The sequence below is a fragment of the Panthera pardus genome, unplaced genomic scaffold (assembly GCF_024362965.1).
Source record: "Panthera pardus isolate Hobbes unplaced genomic scaffold, ASM2436296v1 HiC_scaffold_2, whole genome shotgun sequence".
NCBI lineage: Eukaryota > Metazoa > Chordata > Mammalia > Carnivora > Felidae > Panthera > Panthera pardus.
In genome coordinates, this window is record NW_026526765.1 from 118,749,292 (window position 1) to 118,773,116 (window position 23,825).

Genomic DNA, 23,825 nt, shown 5'->3' on the forward strand with positions numbered 1-23,825 from the left:
TTATATTCCCATTCTTATAAAATCAATATATTACATATAAATGATTGTATATGATATATTGTTATTATATTGTTTAGCATTTATTTATATATTTTGTAGCTAATTTATTCTTTTTTTAATGTTTAAATTTTTTTTTTAATTTTTATTTTTGAGAGAGACAGAGAGAGAGAGAGACAGGCAGCGAGAGAGGGAGACACAGAACGTGAAGCAGGCTCCAGGCTCTGAGCTGTCAGCACAGAGCCCAATGCAGGGCTTGATCTCACGAACCGTGAGATCATGACCTGAGCCAAAGCCGGCCGCTTAACCCACTGCGCCACCCAGGCACCCCTGTAGCTAATTTATTCTTAATAATAAATATTTACCTTGATGAATTATATCCATATGTCGTTGTGTATCCGTCTTTATATAATATACTCACACACAAAGAAAGCGGAAGAAAGGATAAAATGTTAACTCTGGTTATAACTGATGTTGCAACTACAGTTAACTTTTATTGCCTTCTTTTGTTTAGCTGCTAAACGTTCACATTGACCATCTTTTATCCAAAGTAAGAAACTTTTAAAAATTACCAATAAAGTTTTCTTCACTCAAACATGAAGTGTAATTTCACCCACCGGTGGTATTTTTATTATCGCCACAGCAACCTCCCCATCACCTAACTCCAAGGCTCCACTCGGAGCCATCCACCTCTCATACATCCCTTCACCTTGAACCTCCTTGCCCCCAAGGCTATGTCTAGGCATCCTGCCATACCTTACAGGCCAATGCTTCTCAGACTTTGACCTGTGTGTGACAACCTGGGTTCTGATGAAATTCAGATTCTGATTCAGTAGGAGTGGGGGGGGGGGGGGTGGCCCTGAGAGCCTGTAGCTCTAACATGCCTCTGGGTACTGCCACAGCTGCTTATGCACAGGATCCCCTGAGAAGCAAGCCTCCAGACCTTTTTCCCTTCCCCTCCCAGACTCTATTTCATTCCAACTCCTTGTTGCCTCTTTTCTGCCTTTTTTTTTTTCCCCTAGGTTACTCTGAGAATTTCAGAGCAGAAACAGCAAGGGAGGGAAACAGGGTCAGAGGGAGGGAAAGATCTGGGGGAAGTCAAGTTCACGAGATTAGGCCCATGAAGTTGGGCCCATGAGAAACATCCCAAGGTCTTGTGCCTGTAGGAAATATAATTGTTGGACCTCTTACCATTTGTTTTATTTCCCAGGGTTTTTACTTATTTATTTTATTTTATTTTATTTTATTTTATTTTATTTTATTTTATTTTATTTTATTCATTTATTTTTTTAATATGAAATTTATTGTCAAAATGGTTTCCATACAACACCCAGTGCTCATCCCAACAGGTGCCCTCCTCAATACCCATCACCCACCCACCCCTCCCTCCCACCCCCCCATAAACCCTCAGTTTGTTCTCAGTTTTTAGGAGTCTCTTATATTTTGGCTCCCTCCCTAACCATTTTTTTTTCCTTCCCCTCCCCCATGGTCTTCTGTTAAGTGTCTCAGGATCCACATAGCAGTGAAAACATATGGACTCTGTCCTTCCCTGTATGACTTATTTCACTTGGCATAACACTCTCCAGTTCCATCCACGTTGCTACAAAGGGTATTTCCCAGGGTTTTTAAAGAAAGACCCTTGGAATTCAGCACTTGCGATGACTTCCTCCAGGGCTGCCCTTAGGGTCGTGGGAACCCCTATGGGTCTCCTTGGGTCTGGGTCTTGCTTATTTCAGAGGTGTCTTTTGTTTGGGTGCTTCCGCTGGGGCGGAAGATGGCATCTACCCTGCCTGCATGTCATAAGCCAGAAAATAATCAATTTTCCCCAACTCAGTAAGAAGCTACCCAAGATACCCCTTGTGTGTTTTTGTCTTTGGTTGACATTTATTAATAAAAGAATACTACAAAATATGGGAGGCAACTGCACTGAACATGTCTCTATGTCGTCTCACTAACTTTCATTCTGCTCTAATTCCAGAATCTCCTCATGGCCTCATAAATATCAGTGTAAGGTACCCCATGGCTAACAGACCCATGTGAAGTTATGTGAAAGGATGATAGAAGGGGTAAATGGTGGAAAACTTTCCAAATCCTGACCTTTTGCTTCTGCTTTTAGAACTTTAGATGAAAAAAGCATACTCACTGCAAACCTCACGGGTAAGTCGGATTTAATTCCCATTGTGAATGTGGAAACCAGGCTCTGCAAAGTGACCTACAGGTAGCAGCTTCCTTAAGAGTGGACCAAGATAATCACTATGCTATTCATTTACTTGAGCAGGAAAATACTCTCATGCCTCCCATTCATAGAGTGTTATTTTCTCTCTTTCTTTCTTCATACCCTCTCCCATTTGTTCATGGAGGTGGCAGAGAGAGAGTCCAGTGTCCATCTTTGACATTTCATTTCTAGGTACCAAGATATATTCTTTCCCAGGGGAGAGGGGGGAGAAGGAAGAATTTGCTGACAGCCGTGGTGCTCCCATCCCCAACTCCCATTAGTTGACTCTTTGTCCATTGTTGTCTACCCTTGTCCAATCTATCTATATTGAAGGCAAACTGGAAATTCACACTGGACTTTCTGAAACACAACCTGCAGCTCTGGGTCATGCAGGAGATGAATCATTAAACCTGGGCACATATGGAAATCAACACTGAAAGGGCTTGGGTACCTATGTCAGCCCCTGGGAGGCCCACAGTCAGAGGGAAGAGTGAGGACAGCCCACCCATTCAGGAAGACTTTGGAACAACACCATCTGAAAGGTCCACCCACAGCCACCTTACCTCTTTCTTATCCTTTGTTCTCTCTTAGATAGACCAGCTGTTTTCTCTCAAAGACCATCTGAAACTGTTAACTGGGGGGAGACGGCAAAGCCTCCCATCCGGCCCCTCCACGCATACCCTCAAGTTAGGGGACTGGTGAGGGCCCAGGCAAAAACCAGTAGAGAGGAGGAATGACAGCATGGTGCATAGAAGCACCTCCTCCAAAGTCCTTGTTCACAGATCAGTTAAGGAAACAGAGGCCTAGAGAAGAGTGTGGCACTGGGGGTGGGGGGGTCATATATATCAAACATGTTTACTCTGTATATCAGACATTTGAAAAGCAAATAGAACAAAAAGAGAGAAACGGAAAAGCAGAGATGCACAAGCAGAGAAACCAAGAGGGATGAAGGAAAAAATAAAACCGGCTTTTTTGTATGTCAGAAGGGACATGTGGCTTGGTGATTTTATGTCTTGGGGACGTCACATTGAATTGTTTCACTTCCACCAGGGATTTTATAGCTTTGGACAGCACGTTGCAGCCCAGATCCAGTTCTTAGCAGAGAAATAGCAAACTCATTTCAATGTACCTGCTATCTTCAGGTTACAGAGGGTGTTTTGTTTCTTGTTACCCTAAAGACAGGGGATACGGTGAACGAGAAGAAAGGGAGATAACAAGCCAAACACCAAACTTGGTGCCCAGACTTTCCTTTTGGTACATTCATGACGTGGTTGTCGACACTAAGCAACAATCCCACGGGGGTGAATCCGGAGCTCTCTGGGACTCTGAGTGTTTGGAAAACCGACCCTCCTGGGCCTTTGCTGCCGCCGCGTTGCTATTTTTAAGGCTTTCAAGGTGAATCTCACTTATTAAAAGCTGAAGGTGTTCGGCCAGGCTAGGAGCTGTTATCTACTCCCTACTGGGATAAACACCTATGGTGACTTGTGTCCCTGACAGCTGCCATTAGGGCTGAGATTGACAGGGCTCCTACGTTTCGTTCCTCCCATGGGAAGGAACGCTTCTTTTAGGTTGAAATTGGAGGGGAGGAGAAGTGTTGTCTGAGAAGGTGGTATTTTTCCCTATTTCAGTGCCCTCATTCCAAAAGCTGTGATCTTTCTGATCAAGTCCTGTTCAACTCAATTTGTCAGAAGGATGAGTTTTTGGACAGTGGCTGTATGTAACCGCTGGCTCTTTGTAACTTCAGGGCTGAGATGTATGAGGACATATTTCACTCAGGTCTCTCCAGAAAGCTCAAGGGGAAGTCTTTCTCCTGATTCACCATCAGTACATTCCCACTGGGTCCTCACATACACTCTCTTCTACACAGCTTCCCAAGTAAGTGCAGAGAGCAGCCTCATATCCTCACTACCCACATCACAGTGCTTCTGCAGGGTGTTCTCTGGACCCTTGGTTTGTGGAGAACCCAGCTGCTGTACTAGGTAGGACAATGGTGTCACATACGTTCTTGAGGCTTCTCGTTCTTTAAAGCTGTAGCCTGTAAGCCTAAAGCCAGCTTATCCTGTTGACATCGATCCTTCACTTGTCTATATTATTTTGGAACAATGGAAGCAAAGTCTTCCCTACAGTGTGCGTTTAACAAAGTTATTGGCTCTATTTAAGCCATTTCTGGGCTGGAGGTCAAGAACTTCATAATTTCCCAACACAGGGTATTCCTAAATTTTTTTGGAGGAAAGCCACAACAACTCACATAAGAATTCATGGGGTGGGGGGTTGCCTGGATGGCTCAATCAGTAGAGCATGTGACTCTTGATCTTGGCCCTGAGAGTTCAAATCCCAGGTTGTGTACAGAGCTTACTTTTAACAAAAGAAGAATTCAGGGGTACCTGGGTGGCTCAGTCGGTTAAGCCTCTGGCTTCCGCTCAGGTGATGATCTCACAGTTCATAAGTTTGAGCCCCATGTTGGGCTCTGTGCTAAGAGCTCAGAGTCTGGAGCCTGCTTCAGATTCTGTGCCTCTCTCTCTGTCCCCCCCCCCCCCTGCTCATTTTCTCTCTCTCTCTCTCTCTCTCTCTCTCTCTCTCTCTCTCTCTCTCTCTCCCTCTCTCAAAAAATAAATAAACGTTAAAAAATTTAAAAAAGAAGAATTCGTAGGAGAGTTGCCCTCCAAACCCCTCCACTACTTTGGTCTATCTAAGCTCTTATCCCTCTGCTGGGCTAAGGGACAGCGTGGTGCCACATCTGTGTTGGTAGTAGCAATGATCTATAATGATAGCATAGGGGTGTCCAGGCAGGTATCTGGGCCTGCCCCAAGTCATCTGGCAGGCGACGGAGTCTAGGAAAGGATTCCTCTACACTGGATCCTCATTTTTCTGCTGCTTGGACTTCGGTACCTTGTGTGACTCTTTACTGTGGGTCTGTGCAGGACAGATGTCGTGAATTTAGAAGACTTTTTCAGAATAACTCCATTGCTTTTGTCAGCCACCTACATGAGAGTATTTTAGGAGGAATGTCCCAGCTTGGGGCCATAGATGGGGTTCTAGACCCAGGGTTCTAGACCACAACTTGAACACATCCCTTCCTCTCCCTGGGGCTCAGCTTTCCCTCCTGTACAAAGTAGAGACAGGATAAATTAGCCTTTCCCAAAATGTGCACCTCAAAACTAGAAGTGTGTGTGGTAGGCAGTTAGATAGTTGTGTGAGGCCCGGGTCCCACAGGAAAGAGGAGGAGCTGGGGGTGGGGGGGTGGATGTTGGGCTGGAGATATCTGGGACCTGCAGTCAGACATATCCTGCCCAGATGGTCAAGGAAATTCGAATACAGAAGCCACAGGACATCCATTAGCATTGTGGTTTCGCCCACCCCCCTCCCGGTGGGCTTTCTTAAGGGATGCTATGTAATGAATTAGACAAAAGAACTTGACGAAGGCGCATGGCCCCAAGGAAGGAGCCTTCCTTCATGGCCAGCTATTTGGAAGGTAAAAGGACTGTCCTGTCAGTACCTCACAAGGAGCTGGATCAAACCAGACAGACCCAAGATGGAGGATACCAGGACAGGAAGCCCTCACCAAATTAGGAAGAAAAGGCATGAAACCCTGCTTCTTGCCCCAAGTAATGAATATTTTGTCCCCCAGTTAACAAGTAAAAAGCCTGGGACCAATTCTGCTGGGGCACTTAAGCCTCCCCCAAGAGGCCTACACCCCACTCTCGTGAGTGTGCTCAGTAAACTCTGCTTGCTGGAGTTTTCTGGTCTCTTGGCTGAGTTGTTTCCTGCCAGAAGGCTACGAACCAAGGCTGTACTGCTCCAGGCAGTGACAAGAAGCATCCTTGGTGAGAAAAGTCTGGAAGGTTCTGGGTTAAATAAAGTCTGAAAGTTCCTTTACTGCATAACTCCCTGGGCTTTCAGTATGGTAAAGAACACTAACATTATCAAGTGGGGTGGGTAGAAAGTTATATTCCCTAAGCCTTACATCATCTAGTCCCTTTCCCTCTTTTCAGCACATATCATGTGACAAGTGTTCTGCTGAATACACTTCAATGGGCAGCAAAAGGCAAAATTATTTCTAAAGCCCCTCTAAGAAAAAGAATTCTCTTTTTCTTTTGTGTAATTTTTCCCTTTTGATTAAAAATCATACAGAATACTTAGCTCTATCGGTGATGTCATAAAAGGCTGAAGAGGAAAAGAGAAGAAATATATACAAATATTGAGAGGGTTGAAGGGAAACTCCTCTTTACAATATGCATTTTGGAAAACAGTAATAAGAAAAGTTAGGGATTATTATTTACTTAAAGTACTACAGACTGTGTTAAATGCTTTACTTGAATTATCTGATTTAATTCTCACACTAGCCTTAGGAAGCATCTATTATTTTTGTTCCCTACCTACAGGGGAGGAAACTGAAGTTCAAAGAGGCTTGATAAGTAAAGTGAAGCCGCCTGAGTAAGAAGAGGCAGTGCTAAGGTCTCCACTCATTGTAATTCCATCCTAAGATTTTTTTTTAAGTTTATTTATCTTGAGAGATGGGGCGTGGGTAGGGACAGAGAGAGAGAATCCCGAGCAGGCTCTGCACTGTCAGTATGGATCCCGACCCCAGGGCTCCGCCTGCTGAAACGCGAGATCATGACCTGAGCTGAAACGAAGAGTCAGACACTTAACCAACGGAGTCACCCAGGTGCCCCTTATTCTAAGAATTTTAAATTACAAGTTACTGTCTCCTTTTTTGTACCCCGATCCAGCAAGCTGCCACAACAAACCAGAAATAAACTAATTGCAATGGTAATTACCTTCCATCTAAAATTCTTGAGTTCACATGAAATAATGTTGAATCATCAGTCTCTTAGGTCTACTGAAAATAGATATATATATATATAACAACTATGTTACCAAATGATTTATTATGATTGGTGCTAAGTTACAATGTATATGAAATGGAGTCATTTATGGAAACACATAAAAAATAGTTGCCTATTTCTGTAATTATATTCACACAAGAATCTGAAATATAGTTTCTGGTCTGCCTTTTAAAATATATCCACAGAATGACTTTTGTAGTTTTCACCACACAATTTTACAATACTGATACTGCACCTGTATCATTTACCATACTAGATGAGCTAAACAGAATATGAAAGCAGATAATAGCAAATTGGTTTTTTATATCATCAATGATTCCAAAGAAAATAGTAGTTTCCATTGGCAGTGAAAATAGATGGTAGTAATTAGCATTGTAGAAATTGCATACATAGATATGTATGTATATATTTATATGTTGCTCAGGGCCATTGTTCCATCAATAGGCAGCTGCCTTTTAGGTGGACCAATGGTGGCCAAAATGGTGTGCAATGCCATTGGGACAATTAGTAGTACTACCTTTTATGTCTCTCTCCCCCAAACAAATAGGTAAGAAAGTAATACAGCAGGCTAAAATCTACAGTGTTACATACCAAGGTAAAAACAGTTACTGAGTTATTAGAGTCACAGTAGTTTATGTATATTTGCTTTTCACAGACCGCAGACTTTTTGCTGGATAACCGAGCTGCTGGAAATTGACGACATGTAGACATGCATTCGTGTGAGTCCATAATTAATGATGTTTATGCTGTAATAAGCACATTCATTTTAACACCATTCAATAAACAGATGCCTTTAAAATTTGAGCTAAATCTGCTATCACAATTATACACAAAAAGAACCTGTAAACAATTTGACACTACACTTATGTACAAGCGAACTGCATTGGAAAGGAGAAGAGGTAATTTCAGTGGGTGCCACTTGGTATACATCAGTGTGCAACAAACTGACCCAAGTCATCAAGCACTTGAATGAGGTCAGGAAAAAGTAACATGAGCAAGGCCCCAACAGATCACCACTCGATATTAGTACCAGCAAAATTCAGACTCCTCTATGTTGACATCACATTCAAAGCATCAGCAATGGATGTAGGAGGAGCTTGATAATTCCTGGCAAACCGTGTTTGGAGATCTCCAGGTGACCTCATCAACAGGGTCTTGATTTTTATAAGTGTCGAGGGTGATGCTGATAATATTTAAATGTGTCCATTTAATTTGGACAAATTATCTTGTTGGTTAGCTTCAACCCAGTGCTCTGCTGGTTCTGAAAGATGAGGGGAACAGGAATTCAACTGAGATCATGAGTTCAATTCCTTCAGCCAACACAAAGATTCTTGATTTTACAGAGTAAAATCTTATAAGGGAAGCAAACTGGACTCCATCACTAATCTAAAAGGTCACCCATTTATAGCAGATCCCATTAAAGCTTTCAATAGGACTCTCTGAAATGCAAGTCCCCTAAGTTTGTATTTCTCTGTGTTTTTTAAAAAGTTTATGTATTTATTTTTGAGAGAAAGAGAGAACATGAGCAGGGGAGGGGCAGAGAGAGAGGGAGAGAGAGAAACCCAAGCAGGCTCCATGCTGTCAGTGAGGAGCCCGACACCAGGCTCAAACCCAAATAGAGTGAGATCATGACCTGAGCTGAAATCAAGCATCAGTCACTTAACTGACCGAGCCACCCAGGTGCCTCTGTGTTTCTATGTGTTTTAAGAAGGATACCACTCCATGAATTCATGAATCCATTTCTTTATATCAGAAACAGAGTAATCAGGGGTTTTGGCACTTCTCTACCCCTCCTGATTTACAAAAAACACGTTACTCTGTCCTTTTATACACTAAGAATATTTCAAGCAAAATTCTCCTGATTCAACATTCTCCTTTGGAATTAAAAATAAATCAATGAGAGAAAATGATAGGGGAACTTGAAGCCAGGGATGAGGTAAAACTTCCCCCTCTGCTCCAAAATCGCTGGGACAAACAACCACTCCTTTTTCAAGTGTTCTTAAAGCTAATTAGAACGTTTAATTGCTACAAAATTGATTTTTCTTTCATATGCTTTTAAGACCACATCTGCAGGGAGCCTATGGGAAAAAAAAAGTGACCGTAATGAATTATCTTGCAAACGCTTCTGATTGTGTGAGCAAACCTGACAGGTCCCTGGGAGAAGGATTGTGTGCTTGGACAGGTAGGCTGGCCCTGGGCTGGGAGTCAGGCTATTTCTGAGGGGATGGGCTTGTAGGCATACAAACTGATCCCATGGACCTCCAGGGAAGCTCTGTTTGCATAGGTTGACTGAATACGCAAAACATGCAAAGCATGTGGTTATGAACGAAAACATAACTTACCATATTCGTAAGAGTGCCACGATTAAATTTAGTCATTTGGCCATTCTGTCTATAAGATGCCAAAACATAAGCAATTGTCTTTCACTTCACTGTATGTTGTTCCCTCTTTGAGCAGCTGTTTTGGTGTCTGAACAGGCTTACTGGGTTATATGCAGGAGTCTGGAAAGTGTTTGGTTATTATTACAACGTGCCCTTAAGCTGTACTATATATTTACAATGTGCATATTACAAGTTATTTACTATAGTCTTAAAACAATTAAACAGGTAACTAGCTCCACATACAAATTGTGTAGGGTTACAGGGATCCCCTTCCCACGAATGCTAAAGTGAAACCAGTAGGGAAAGAATAAACTAATGGATAGCAGGTGAAATACCATTAGTGTAATAACCACTGAATTTGTGCTCTTGTAGACCTATATAGTCTTATTCTTTTCTTCTTAAATATCATCATATTCATTTGGTGGGGTTTTTGCTTTTTGTTCTTTTGGGACTTTTTTTTGGGGGGGGGTGGGAATGATCATGTTCGAAAACACATAGTTTGGAATTCAAACCACTAGTTCAAATAAGAAAGCCAGTTTTTACAAGTTTGACTTTTCCTTAAATGCACTTTGGTTTTGTATCCATAGATGTTATACCAAGGTATTCTAATCATATTTTTGGTACCATAATATATACACACTCATAGTGGGAGATAACTTTGGAAAACAGAACTATCTAGGAAACCAATGATAAATAATAATAATAATAATAATCCCTCAAACTCAAAATCCCAGTTTCAAACTATCAGATTTATGTGTGTATACATATGTATAGATATAGATAGATATATACATTTAGATAGATGTACACACATATATACATATATACATAAAAGTTATATATTAACACACATACACACCACACATATATACATATTCTTCATACACACACTCCTATTTCAGTGCAGTTTCCTTTCGTGGCCGCCTCTCTTATTTTCCAACTTAGAACAGTAATGATGACATTCTGGGGGCAGCCAATCATGTTTGGATTTCTGACCTATCTTGAAAAAACTGATATTGTTTAGAAGGCCCAAAGGTGAAAATAGCACATACATGCACTTACCCACACACACACGCACGCAGGCCTATTTTACCTCCCGTGAGATCTCCCTGGTAACCTGTAAATGCCCAGGAAGCAGGTGTAGGCACCATCGTCTTAACACAGAACGTATCTCACCACTTTGGGTTTCTTAGGGCATCAGTGTTCCCCAGACATGTGTTCTGTAATGTTACTGCCCCTTGATAGGGCGTGTGTTAGGAAGTACAGTCTGTGGGAGGCAAGACTACCCCTCCAGGTGTGCCCTTCTTTATCTCCTAGGGAGGTGCATGTCTAATGGGATTTATAGTTTATTAGCTAATGACTTTCCGGAAGGGTGTCAGGCTGGGTTCTTCCTGGCTACCTTTTGGTTAGAGTAGAAGAAACCAGAAACAGGTGAAATCCAGAGAACAGAGACAAAACATTATATAATGAGGTGGTTGGAGTCTAATAAACCCAGATGGAAATCTGGCTCTTCCACTGTCAAGTTATGTGCGACTTTACCTTTCTGATTGTCACTGACTTCATCTGTGAGAAGAGGACAGTAACAGGGCCTACTTTGTTGGGTAATTATAGGGTTAGATAAGGCATGTTTTCTGGCACATATTCCTTGTGTGCACACTATCCTTAATATACGTCATTTATAACTTAATATTTAAATTAGAAATCTAGAATGTGGATCAGAATTACATACAAAAATAATGTTAGTCTAGGAATTGAGGGATAGGAATTCAAGTGCTGTATCACACACGTGATTCCCCAGTACATTATAATGCTCACCACAGTGGCCTGTACATGGTAGGCACTCAACAAAAGCCTGCCAAATGAATGCATGAAAAAGGAAAGAATGCATGACTGACTTTTAAGTCTCTGGGTCCCAGTTTCCCTTGGATGACATGAGGATAGAATGTTCTGACCTTTATTCCAACACTGGGATGTTAGCATGAGAAGTTGAAAGAAAAATGTCAAATATTTAAGACACAAACATGTTTTGTGTCCTAATGAAGTCAGTACATACAAATGAAATAATATGGCTCAATAGCCAGGGTCTATGCTCAGACTTGTCACGTCTTTGAAAATAAGGGCATGGGGACCTCCAGTATGAGAATGAGAATATTTTCCTAGCTCTAAGTGTCATCGTTAGCAAGGGGGTTTTCGGCCTAAAGAAACTAAGTACATGATAAGCAGTTTAAGACGATGAAATCATTGGCCTATTCTCAGTACTTTTTCTCCCTTTTTCCTGTTTCATTTCTTAAGAGCACCTGTTAGCTACTGTGGTTTGGCTTGAAAAACATCCCTAATATGGTCGTGTGAACTCAAAATGCTCCCAAAGTGTTTTACACCAAACCCATTTAGTTGTAAGATTGATGACTTCACTGAAATACCGTTTTTCTGAGGCAGAAAGTGACTAGAAGACAGAATCCCAGACCGCAGACCTACCCCGTCATTACTGACACCCCAGAAACCAGGATGTAAACTTCTCTAAATCTCAGCATTCACATTTGCATAAAAGGACAGTTGTATGCCATCTTAAGTAAACCCTGTAGAGATGTAAGGTGGTATAATTACTATCACACCACCTCATCCAATCTCCTGAACCAGATGTCCTTTCTCTTCATGGCAACAATGCTTTGGAACATGAGAGCCAACCCTTAATTCAGGGTTTTTCCATCTCAGCGCTATTGACATTTGGGGCTGCATAATTATTTGTTGTGGGGCTGTCTTGTGCATTCTGGGATGTTTAGCAACATCTCTGGTCTTTACCCATTGGATGCCAGTTAGCACCTCTCAAGTCATGACAATCAAAAATGTCTCCAGGCACCTGCCAAAAGTCCCCTGGGGCTTTGACAAAAATCACCCCTGAATGAGACCCACTGCCTGAAATACACGTAACCCACACAAATCGAAGAAGAGTGTTTCCTGAGACTGTTTCTCTCACATACAAGAATAAATCAATGACCACTGGCTGCAATTGAGAAAAACTGCCAGTAATCACTGAGAATCCTGTGTATATTTTAGCTTTCATGGTTATCTTTTTTTCTTCCCTTTCCTTTTCTATTTTTTTTTTCTTTTTTGAGTAAATGTCATTGCTACTAGTGACTATATGAATAAAAATGAGTTTGATGTTTACCCTGAAACCCGTGGTGCTCAAAATCCACATCTGCAGACCAGCTTTGCTCAACATTGTCAGGCACTGACACCCATAGTAAAGACCAATTCGTGCTGAATTCAAAGCTTTGAAACTTTGTAACCGAAGACTTTTTCCATGCATGCAGATAGCATTATCACGGACATTAGCCACTGACCCAACCCTGACCTAAAAATCGCACAAGTGTGCGTCCACACTCCCATACACTCACACGGAGGTGCAGTTACTAAGCAAGTCTCCGCTACTTTCTGGTGCATCAATCTTGCTTCCATTTGTGATGGATGGAGCCAACCACCAGCAGTAGAGAAAGTCTGAAGTGAGGCTGGTTTTTATTGTGCAAATGCAGGTAAATTAGCTAAAGGTCAATTCTAAGAATCAACTGACAAGATGAAAGAGGTTGCTGGAGAAAGGAGACACTAAATCCTCCAGTCAGCATGTAAGTGCTTTTAGGAGGCTGATTAACAGGAAAATCACCACTCCTGTTCAACCCAGGACAAACCCCTAGATAGTTGCAGGGCTAGGGTACATTCTTCTTTAGCTTTTTCAAAGTAAATTTCCTAAATAAAGCATGGGTGACAGTCTAGGAACTAAAAATTCTTTCCCCAGTAAACAACACACTTTGTTCACAAACAAGAGAAATGTTTTTTTAAAGGTTAGGAAGCTGGGACAATGAAGGGACCCTACTTGGGAAATAGAGGAGGGAAGCAAGCTGAATCCAATTTAACATTTTTAAAAAATCTTGGCCAAATAATCTTAACTGGCAATTTAAGTTTATTAATTTCATTAACCATTCTTTACTTTCCTATGACAGTGGTGTTTAAATATTCATGGAGGATCATCATGAGAGTGTATTTAAGCCATTCATTCTCTATTTCTTGTATCACGTGGGAATTTGATACCTGCCCAGTTATTCTGTTATATGGGTAGAACCAACTGGATCATTGAAACTCCCTAAAATGGTTTCTATCTTAATAATCATAGTATGGCCATCCCTTCTGGTCAGAGTGGAAAATTATAGAAATTCATCTCCTTCTTGCCATCGTATATGAAATATGAACAGTGTTTTGAATTTTCTTTTTCTTCCTTCCTCTCCTCTCCTCTCCTCCCCTTTCCTTCTTTTCTTCTATCCTCCCTTCCTTCCTTCCATATTTATTTTCCCTCATGGGTTTTGCTTGCCAGTTTTAGTTAATATCAGCATTCAGGATCTTCAACTATCTGAGAGTGTCATAATTTTGCGTAAGTCAAATTGGACAAACTTAGCAATTCAGTGACTCAGGATCTTATTGGTGAGATGCAGCTAAATTCACTAATCACTGCCTATTCATTTTGGTGGTGTTTATATGTGCAGTTAATGGGACCGCCTTTGGGGCCACACACACCACCATTAAATTATGGATCATTATCAAGTTCCTCTGACTCAGACTGCACAAGGCCTGGAAACAAACAACTGTCCTTGCGAAACTTCACCTTTTTTTCCTTCCTTGATGGGTATCATAAGGATACATCTCACTCAGAGATGTGCTCCCATCTACCCTCAGTACCAAGACATAAAACTATATTGATGCAGGCTTTCAGTCTGGCAAAAAACAAAACAAAAACAAAATACACAAATATGCACAAAATGGAGAGGTGCTGTGGTTGACAGGCAGATGAAAGGGCAGAAGAACCATGGAATCTACTCTGCCTTAGTCCTAGGATTCTTTTCTTTGGGCCTTTTCTCTTAAGATAATGAATAGTGTAAGCCTTGGCTTCTTTGTAGTGGAAATAAAAGTGAAAGGAAGTGAGAAAATACAGACCTCTGCATAGTTCCCTCAACAGAATTTCTTAAAAGTCCAGAGACCATCCCATCAAAATCATTAAAGATGCTGGGCCAAAATGCATATTCCTTGGCCCTGCTAGAAGTTTCTGAATCACTCTCTCTGGAGCTATGGTAAAGGGATCTGCATTTTTACAGGTACTACAAAAGATTTTTGTGCACACCAAGTATTGAACAACACTGCTAAAAGTTTGCAGTGGAGGTCACTAGGAAAAGAATCTCCATTTGAATGTATGTTGCAAGATGAGAAATACAGATATTTCAAACATATAAGTTCTGTGGTTGCATCATAACATGGTGATTATTAAAGTTTAAGACTCTTTTCTTTTAGCAGGGGTGGAGAGCAATAACCATTTCATCTAAATCCAGAGTGATGAAGGCAATATAAATCAAACTCATTCCAGCAGGTTTCATTTGGTCTAATTTCTCTGCAGATATTAATCATTGTACAGTCCTGTACAAATGACATCTAACTCCATTTTAACTCAGAATACAGAATACTCACTCAGATTCCTTCTCTAGTGTGTTATTTGACAAATAAAAGAAAATAAATAAATTGGAACAGTGGGCCATCAAGATTGCAAGATGCCAACAATGCCAAGACATTAAGGAGAGAAATGGCCCATGCTAAACCTACAACCCAGCATGCAAATTGGCAAAAGCATTTATCTGCTACAGAGTCACCAGGGGGAAAAAAATGACTCTCTTCATTTTTCCTTTGAAAATTGCTATGTCAAGTGGAGGTGACAAAGAATTCTCCCTAAAAGTTCACAGAAAGACTCTCATTCATTCTAGCAAAGATCATCTAGAAGACCAAGGTTAGTCAAATTCCACAGCATGGTATCTAGTGGCAGAAAATACCAGCACTCAAATGCGCTGGGTTAATTCGTCATGGTACATACAAAGTTGGAAGGTTACAACTATAACGAAGGAAAATGTCTGAGAATCTACGTGTGGCTCCCATTATGGGAGTTGGTGTCAGGAAATTTTGCCAAACACCATACATGCCTTTTCTTCTTCTCACTGGAGCGTGTTTTGCCTGTGGCAGCAACAAAGGATAATCAGAGGGGAATCTAAAGCCTAGAGAAGCAAAAGTAATGCAAAAGCACAAGCTGTTGACAACTAAGAGGGCCCACGATGAAGAACACACATCTGTGCCTAGGAATAAAGGTGCCTTTGAATCAAACAAGGGCAACTGAAAAGTGAAAATGTCCATTAGTTTTCTTCTAATAAATGTGTCTCCCTAAGTGAATCAGTTGAGGGTAGACATGGCTAAGGAGGAATAAAGGGCGAAGGGAACACATGATTTGTGCGTTGTTCCCCTTTTATTTTAATTTACCAGGCATGCATGTCCAGTAAGATAACTGCCTACAATCATAAAGGATTACACCACAGCATATTCTGGAAGCCACCTCACTTTGTTGTTTTATGACCACATCTCAGTGCAATTTTTTCTCAGCAGGGGGAGGGAGATCACGGCACCACAGTGATCTCACAGTTTTATTTTCCTGTCTCCCCCGTTTCCTGCTAAACATAAGTCACTTCCTTTTTGATAGTGGGTAGGAGGACTTCATAAATGTGTTTCTGACTTCAGGAGATCCATGGACCTGTAGAGAGTGACATCCCCAACCTCACTGGATTTTAGCACTGCAACCTAAGTTGGGGTTCTACACATGATTCCTCATTCATTCGATCCATCGGATGTTCTTAGTTTCCTCATATCAGCAAATTACGGCCCTCATCATAACCAGTATTTAAGAAGTGAACCACATATATCGTTCTGTCCAGAAGTGAACTACAAGTTCCTAAAGCTATTCTAAGTTCTGGGAAACTGGCATGAATCAGGGGTAACCGAAGGTTTAATCGTGTAACTCACTTAGAGCTCATTTCCATTGTGGCAGGCCACACTTTCCTCAGGGGATGACTGCACTCAAACAAGGACAGAAGCTTCCCACGGACTTGGTGGCTCCTCAGAGATTTCCCGATCAGGTCTATATTCATCTCCATAATCAACACCCACAGTTGTCTTAGCTATTTGGACTACGGGTAGGTGTCAGTTTAGAGCTGACCCAGATTAAAACTGTTATTATTGTTTTAATCAGATTTCCTACCACCAGTTTTGTTCACTGGGGAGGTCTAAGGATTGCCTATGGAGAAAAAAATTCACGACGGGTCAAGGGTCAGGGACGTACGCCATGAACATTTTCTTTGCAGTGTTGGGTTTCCTATTGAAAGCAGGCGGTAGAAGCAGTGGGGTGGACTGACATCTTCCTCCTCCTCCAGTTCTTACTAGTGCATCTCTGTCTTGACACCATTATAGTCAGGCCTGAAATTTAAGGAAGCTGGAACTTTGGGCAGTTAATGTAGATGGCAGATTCCAACAGGGCCACAGGAATCATCTGACCTAAGTGAGTTTGGGGATATTTTATCTGTATTCAATTTCTTCTTGACCCATTCAATTCTGTGATTCTTTGCAGGACTGCTATCATTGGGATGATGGTATTTGGGTATGGTATTAAGAAACTTTGAAAGGAAACAAGATATATTGGTAGGCTTTACAAAATTATGTTGTAGTTACGAACAAATGCCTGCTAATATACTAATACATAAACGGACACCACTTAAATTCATAAATGGTAAATCTCTTAACAACTCAACTCCCTAGGTGAACTTTCTTTTTCACTTAAGTAGACCTTTAAATTCCATTTGAACCTCAGGACAGGAAAACATTGGCTGCGTTTGTCACCCAGAGGTGAGGGCAATAATTACAAAAATTCAGAAAGATATCCATATACTAAATAGGCACTAGTAACAGGAATCAAGAGAGAACCTCTTACATAATAAATGTGCATCAACAAAATATTTCAAAAGGAAGTGAGTGGTCATTACTTTTCCCTCCTACAGACATCATCCAGTTGCCTTTATTACCTGTGATACATATACACATACACACACACACAATAAAAAATAAAAATAGGAGTGCTTGGCACACAAACAATGATTGACAAATTATTGTTTAAGTTCCCACTGAAATGCATGAGGAATGCTGAAAATAAAAACTGGTCTTTTCATCCTCATTTACCACAAGCCTATGAAAGACCTATTAGTACATTTATGGAATACAGAACCATATGGATAGATGGCTATTAACAATTTCTTTTTGGCTGTGTCTCTACAGGCCAAAGATGGACTCAAGAAAGATAGCTTAGAAAGCCAAAACCTTCATTTTCAAGCTCTAGTTATCCAGTTGGGTTGTGCATTCATATCAAGGAAATGACAGCCACATCATAGTACAGACACAGCCAAATCCCAGAATACTAAAGACAAGACCAGCTACCAGAAGTAACAATGTAGCACTGTAGTTTGAAAAGGCTATGAGAAATCAGGTAGAGCGTGGAATACAAGTGCTTCTTAAAGAAACAAAACAAAAGGCTGGACCCCTATTCAAGTCCTGTGTGTTGTTCTTACTTCCACAGCCATATAGGGACGCAGAGAACTGAATGCAGATTACATGAAAAGCCCACGCCATTAAAACGTGGGCAGGAAGGACTCTGGAAACATTGAGAGAAGGAAGGTAACTCAGCTCAGGGTGGGGAAGGCTGAGTGTGGGGTCAGGGAGAATTTTCGCGGCTCGGAATGTCTGTTTCTTTAATACAAAGAATGTTTTACTAGCTCTTCTCACCCTCTCCTAGTGCAGACAAAGAGCAAAACCGTACTATGGAGCCTGAGGGTGTTCATTTCAAAATAAGGAAGACAATTTGTTGATGATGAGGGTTACCTGATGGTATAAAGTGTTGCCAAGAGAGGCTGGGAAATCGTCCCAGAAGGGTTTTAAGAAAGGAGCTGAGACTCCTCTGTCTGAAGGAGTCTAAGAGGTTGCTGCTGGGAGCAGGGGTGATCCCCTTAGGATGCCCCGGCCCTGGGGACGTGTGCACTGTGTGTATGTACATACATCGTTGTGCTTGTGTTTGCACAAATACTCATGCGTATGTCGTCAATATAAACTGGCACATAATAGATTTGAGTGAAAAGTCATATAAATCTGCCATTCCCCCCCACCCCATAAACAAAAAGGAAAAGGAAAATTAAAAAAACCCAAACCTATGCCATTGGGCCAGATCTCTTTCTACCATGCTCTCATTCAAAGGAGGGAGGGAGAAGATGAGAGAAAAACCCAGTTGGGGAGAGAGGACTCCCAAGGCCTCTCAGCTACTCCACTGTAGCTGGCTCTCCTTATACTAAGATGCTCAGCACATGGGACCCAGTGAACAAACAAACAAGTAACCAAAAAGAGATTTTCTTATAATTCCACATCTGGAAAGAGATCTACCCTGTGGATTTAAATGTTAAGGTGAACTAGGTAAATAGGCAGTAGTGTATCGATGGGCTACTGTGTTCTCACAAACGTATTGTTAGTTGTTACTTTTCTTTCAAATGTGAATTTCGCTAGGAGGTTTATTTCCAAATGGTGACATGATTTCTTTCTTCTCCCATTGCCCCGCCCCCCGCCCCTCCCCTATAGATGATACTTCCGTAAAAGTTCAGACTGCCAAGGATGTTTTCTCTCGGGGAACCGATCTGGGATTTTGATCTTTAGGAAATCCTGGATGCATTTCTCCAGCTCTTCCTCAATGGAGAGCTTTTCCTTAACAGCTTTTTTTTTGCTGCTCATGTTCGACTCCCTGGAGCCCGAAGTCAGAGTCCGGAGCAGATCGCTTTTCCGCCGCATCTCCGACTGCTGGATCAGCTGCACGGGGCCCTTCTTGATGGGACGGTCCAGAGTCTGGATGTTGGTCTGGCGTGTCACGGGCCCACAGATGACCGTCTCCTGCGGAGAGCTGGCCTCAGACTGGCTGTCGCAGCTAGAGGTGGAGAGGTCGTTGCAAGACGTGCCACTCTCCCCTTCTTTGTCGCCTGCGGTGCTCTTGCAGCAGCAGTGGCAGTGTGAGGATGACCACCTGGAAGGCTCACCTGCAAGGAAGCACAGCACCCAAGGGGTTAATGCCAGCCACCTCAGTCTGGAGGAGCAGCACAGCACCTGAACACACACGCACCCAAGCGTCCACAGCCACGTCTTCAGAAAAAGCAGGGGGCCACACAGGCCAGGCTACAGCATGACTACCCAAAAGCCAAATCTGCTGATGGAAGGAAGTTAGTGGTCTACTGCACAAAAGGAAGGATGGCATCACGCTTCCGTCCACAGGCATTGTGACCAACGGCTCAGCTGTACCACTCACTAACCTTGTCACCCCGGCAGTCCCCTTCCATTCTCAGAGCTTCAGTTTCCTCACTGGGAAGGTGAGTATAATCATCCTCCTACTACCTTGAGTTGTAGGGAGGATTTAAATAAATCAAGTGAAATGCTTAATGCAGTGCATGATATTTACCCTCCGTAAATGCTACCTGATTTTACTGTGGCTGACGTTAAACCCGGATCCAAAGCTCCACGTTACTGTAATCAGGTACAAGAGGGGAAGGGTCAGGGAGGGCTTCTTTTGTGGCAGCCCCCAGGTGAGTTCTGCACAGCCATCAACTCATGGGAGCCGTATGATAATTCTATGAGCTCAGTAGCCCCACTCCTAGTTCCCATACAGGGAAACTGAGACAGACCCTGAGAATTTAAGAAACTTACCCTAGTTTGTACATTTTGCAAGTGGCAGAGCTGAGATTTGAATGTAAATTTCCCAAATACCATAACCAAAGCAATTAATCATTCTTCTTGAATTTGCTTGACTGTAAAAATTCCTGCGTTTCTTTCAAAAACAATGTTCAGGGTTTAACTTCTCTCTGCAGTCCTTGCTCACCTCTCCTCAGAAATATTTATCACTTTTTTCTCTGAATTATGGTTTTGTTTTCTAAGTGCCTCTATTATTGCACATATCACATTTTGTTATAATTCTTTTTTACTTTATGCATTTCAGCTATTCACCATGAGCTCCCTGAAGTGGGCACAGCATAGTGTCCATTGTTGTAACCCCAGCAAATAGCTCAGACTACAGTGCACAAATTCAATAAAAGGCTGTATCCTAACAGTCACTTTTAAGTCCTGGATCTAGCCACACCTGAAGCTGGTACTGTCAGTAGGCTTTTAAGCTCTATGAACCATTGTATTATATTTAAGCCAATGTGAGTTCCTCTCTTCCTATTCCCCTCAGTCTTGACTCATAGCATTGCATTCAGCTGTTTGGAGACAGACTCATTTTTCAGATACGTGGTTGGTGACTCTCTGAACTAGAAAATCTACAGTTAGGGAACAAAGCAAGTTCCTAAACATAAGTCACTGCCCCCAGCCTTCTATGCTCCGAACAGTCTTCTTAGAGTCATGAACTTGATACTATCTACTCATCGTATATTATATGCTGGACATTTCATATAGCTCATTGCATTTAAGCCATAAAAAATAAAGGGAAATGAGTCCCCTTTATGATGCTAATATTGAGGACAAGGATAATGTAGTATCTTTATGTGTTTAAAAGGAGACCCAATTTTGATTTGTGCTATATCTTATTCTCATAAATAATGGATCATATTATAATAAGATCCCACTTTAGTGCCATTTCTAATATGGTCAAGGTAGAGGAAACCTAAAAGGGAAAAAGAAACTATTTGCAAAGTTATGTCCTGTCTTCTTATAAAAGGCCTGTCATCTACATATCTAAGTAATTTAAATATTTATAGACACTTATCTTAAACATTTTCCAGAGGGAGAAAAAAAAAAAAGAGTCCCTGTGAATCGCAGCTCCCAACTCCACAATTATCTCTAAAGTATACCCACTCTTTCAGACCACTTTTTAAAATGTGACTGTAATCATTGTATTTATACACCCATTAAATGAAATGCAACAATCCAATTAGCCAAAAGGAATCACCACAGCAATAATGTTCTACTTCTCCCGGGCTATTACCAATAAATATCTTCCATGCAACAGGGAAAATGCTCAACATGTACCAGCTGGTGACTGAAAATATCAGCAAGAGAAAATGTTTTGTCTGCCAGCTCAGATTCTGAGGGTATCATTTCTCTCCTTCTGAAGGCAGAATCTGCCTCCACCTCTCCAAACCCAGCCATCCCTATACTAATATGACTTGATGGAGAAATGGCTCGAATGCACTGGGCCAAAAAAAAAGTAATCATATCAGGCCAGAGCTGATCCAGTTTGATCCTTTTTGAGAAAAGTGCAGAAACTGACCTAAATCTTAAGAAAAAGAAAGGAGAGGAAAGAAGAGACAGATAGAAGGGAGAAAAAGAAGAAATATATGCTGAGATATGCCTGCCCATTATCTCACAATGAAATGACAAAAAATTTTGGCCATAAACCCTGCTGAACAAGCAGAAGTGCAAGCCTGTCCTGTGCTCTTCTCCCTAAGAGTTACCTTCCCTACCAAAAAGTCATTTCCTTCAGTGGACTTGGAGGGACACCCGGGCTCTCCTAAAAGTCAGTTTAGTAACACAAACACCATCATGGGACAGAGCGCTGTGTGTTTCTGCAGAAAAACGTACACAACACTCACTGCACATCCAGGCCAGGAACCTGGGATAGATGCGGAATCCTCCCTAACCGCTGGGCTGATCGTGGATTCCAATGTCAGCTGGGATTCTCCAGCTTCCGGGCAAATAGAAATATTACTTTCCACCTCTTCCAGGCGCTATCACTATTAAAGGGAAATTGAACAACTTAATTTTAGTGGAGCCCATTATACTACCATGTGTTTCAATATTTTATGAGAACATTTGAATGTTTTAACATTTTTGGCAAGATAATTCATAAGAAGGCTTCTGAAGTCTGTATATTAGGTCAGAATCAAGGAAGAGAATGGTATTAATCCAGCTGGAGATACTGTGTGAAGAGTCATCATGAAATGTGAAAGATACTCAAATGTAAGAAGACAGACACCACTCTGTTTCTTTTTTTGGAAGCATTGTCTCTCCGATTACCCGCTTCCCAAGAACTTAAACAGAGCAGAGGTTTTCAACCAGAAGAGAGAAGTGATGTGTGTGGGAGCTGGACACAGCCGCCCTTAAAGTCCCACTGACATGTGCTCAGCAGTCCTGGCAGACGTGGAAGGATCTGCAAAAGGTCAATCTTTCTGTAACTCAAGGTGTTCTAGGATCCCCTCAATTATAGCCAATTACGATCTCATGAATGCCTTAAAATCATAACATACTTTTGCTCCCAATCTGCTGAGCTTTCTATAGAGGCTGGAACATTTCTCTCCATTTGAAGAGAAAATAGGTTACAACTGATTAGCCAGATACAGGGAGAAAACCATTTCATCCTAAGAAAAGTCTGATTTATTGATACTAAAAAAGCAAAAAAAAAAAAATTGTTTTTCGAGGGGTTTATTAACTCTTTAATGGTCAAACAGCACAACCGCACTCTTTATTTTTAAATAAACCATTGCTGAATTTGTTGGATATTCTACCATTTGTGGTGCCCAGCACAGAATAGAGGTTTGGTAAAAAATGTTTGATGAATGAATGAATGAGCCCAAACACATATGCTGAATTGCATTAAGATCCTAACAGGGCACAGCTTGTAGGCTCCAGAATAAGCCCCACAATTTGTCAGTTTGGATAAATTACTTCACCTCTATGAGCCTCAATTTCCTCATATAAAAAGTAAGACAAGGGGTACCTGTCTGGCTCAGTCAGTGAGCCAGAGTCAGCCAAGTGTCTGACTCTTCATTTCAGCTCAGGCCATGATCTCAGGGTGGTGAGATCCAGCCCTACATTGGGCTCCGTGTGGGCATGGAGCCTCCTTAAGATTCTCTCTTTCTCCCTCTCCCTTTACCCCTCTCCCATGCTCGTGCACGTGCTTGAGTGCTGCTTCTCTATATAAAAAAGTAAAATAAAATAAAATAAGGCCAATAATAGTATCTCCCTCAGAGAGGTTTTAGAAAAATGAGACAATTAACGTGAAGGTGTTTCATGGCTGGCAGGCAGCACCAAGAAGTATTGCTTTCATCTGTACATAAGTGCTCTACTAAAAGCCAGATGCTAACCTACATAAACAAAACAAATCAGGAGCCTGTTAGATAAGATTAGTAGGTTCCCACCGATGGGCTATACAACCAGTTGTTAGGCCTGGCTGGAACATCACGTGAGGAAGGACACAAATGCTGAGACTGGACTCATCAAGAAAATGTATAATGCCATTTAGTAATGTCTGTTGTTGGTGTGGGAGTGGACCGTGACCACAAGCACACAACACAGTACGTGACCAGGGAGACTTTTGGAAAGAAGTTTCCTTTACCGTGCAGGGCTTAGAATTTCACAAATGGATGCATCTTCTGAGATAAAAATTGACTTGAAGACACATAAAATAAATTTAAACCCAGAGCTGGGAGTAATTTGTAGTTTGGATTAACTGGGGAGGAAGCAGGA

General features: G+C 41.6%; 1 protein-coding gene across 1 annotated transcript in view; it reads right to left on the bottom strand.

Annotated features, from left to right (window-relative positions):
* Nucleotides 1-7,084: 7,084 nt before the first annotated feature.
* KCTD16 (potassium channel tetramerization domain containing 16) overlaps nt 7,085-23,825 on the bottom strand; it is a 269,413-nt gene continuing 252,672 nt past the window's right edge. The window contains exon 3 of the mRNA XM_019424578.2: nt 7,085-19,411. Coding sequence (XP_019280123.1) covers nt 18,957-19,411 — 455 coding nt within the window. The 3' untranslated portion in view covers nt 7,085-18,956. The remainder of the gene's footprint in view (nt 19,412-23,825) is intronic.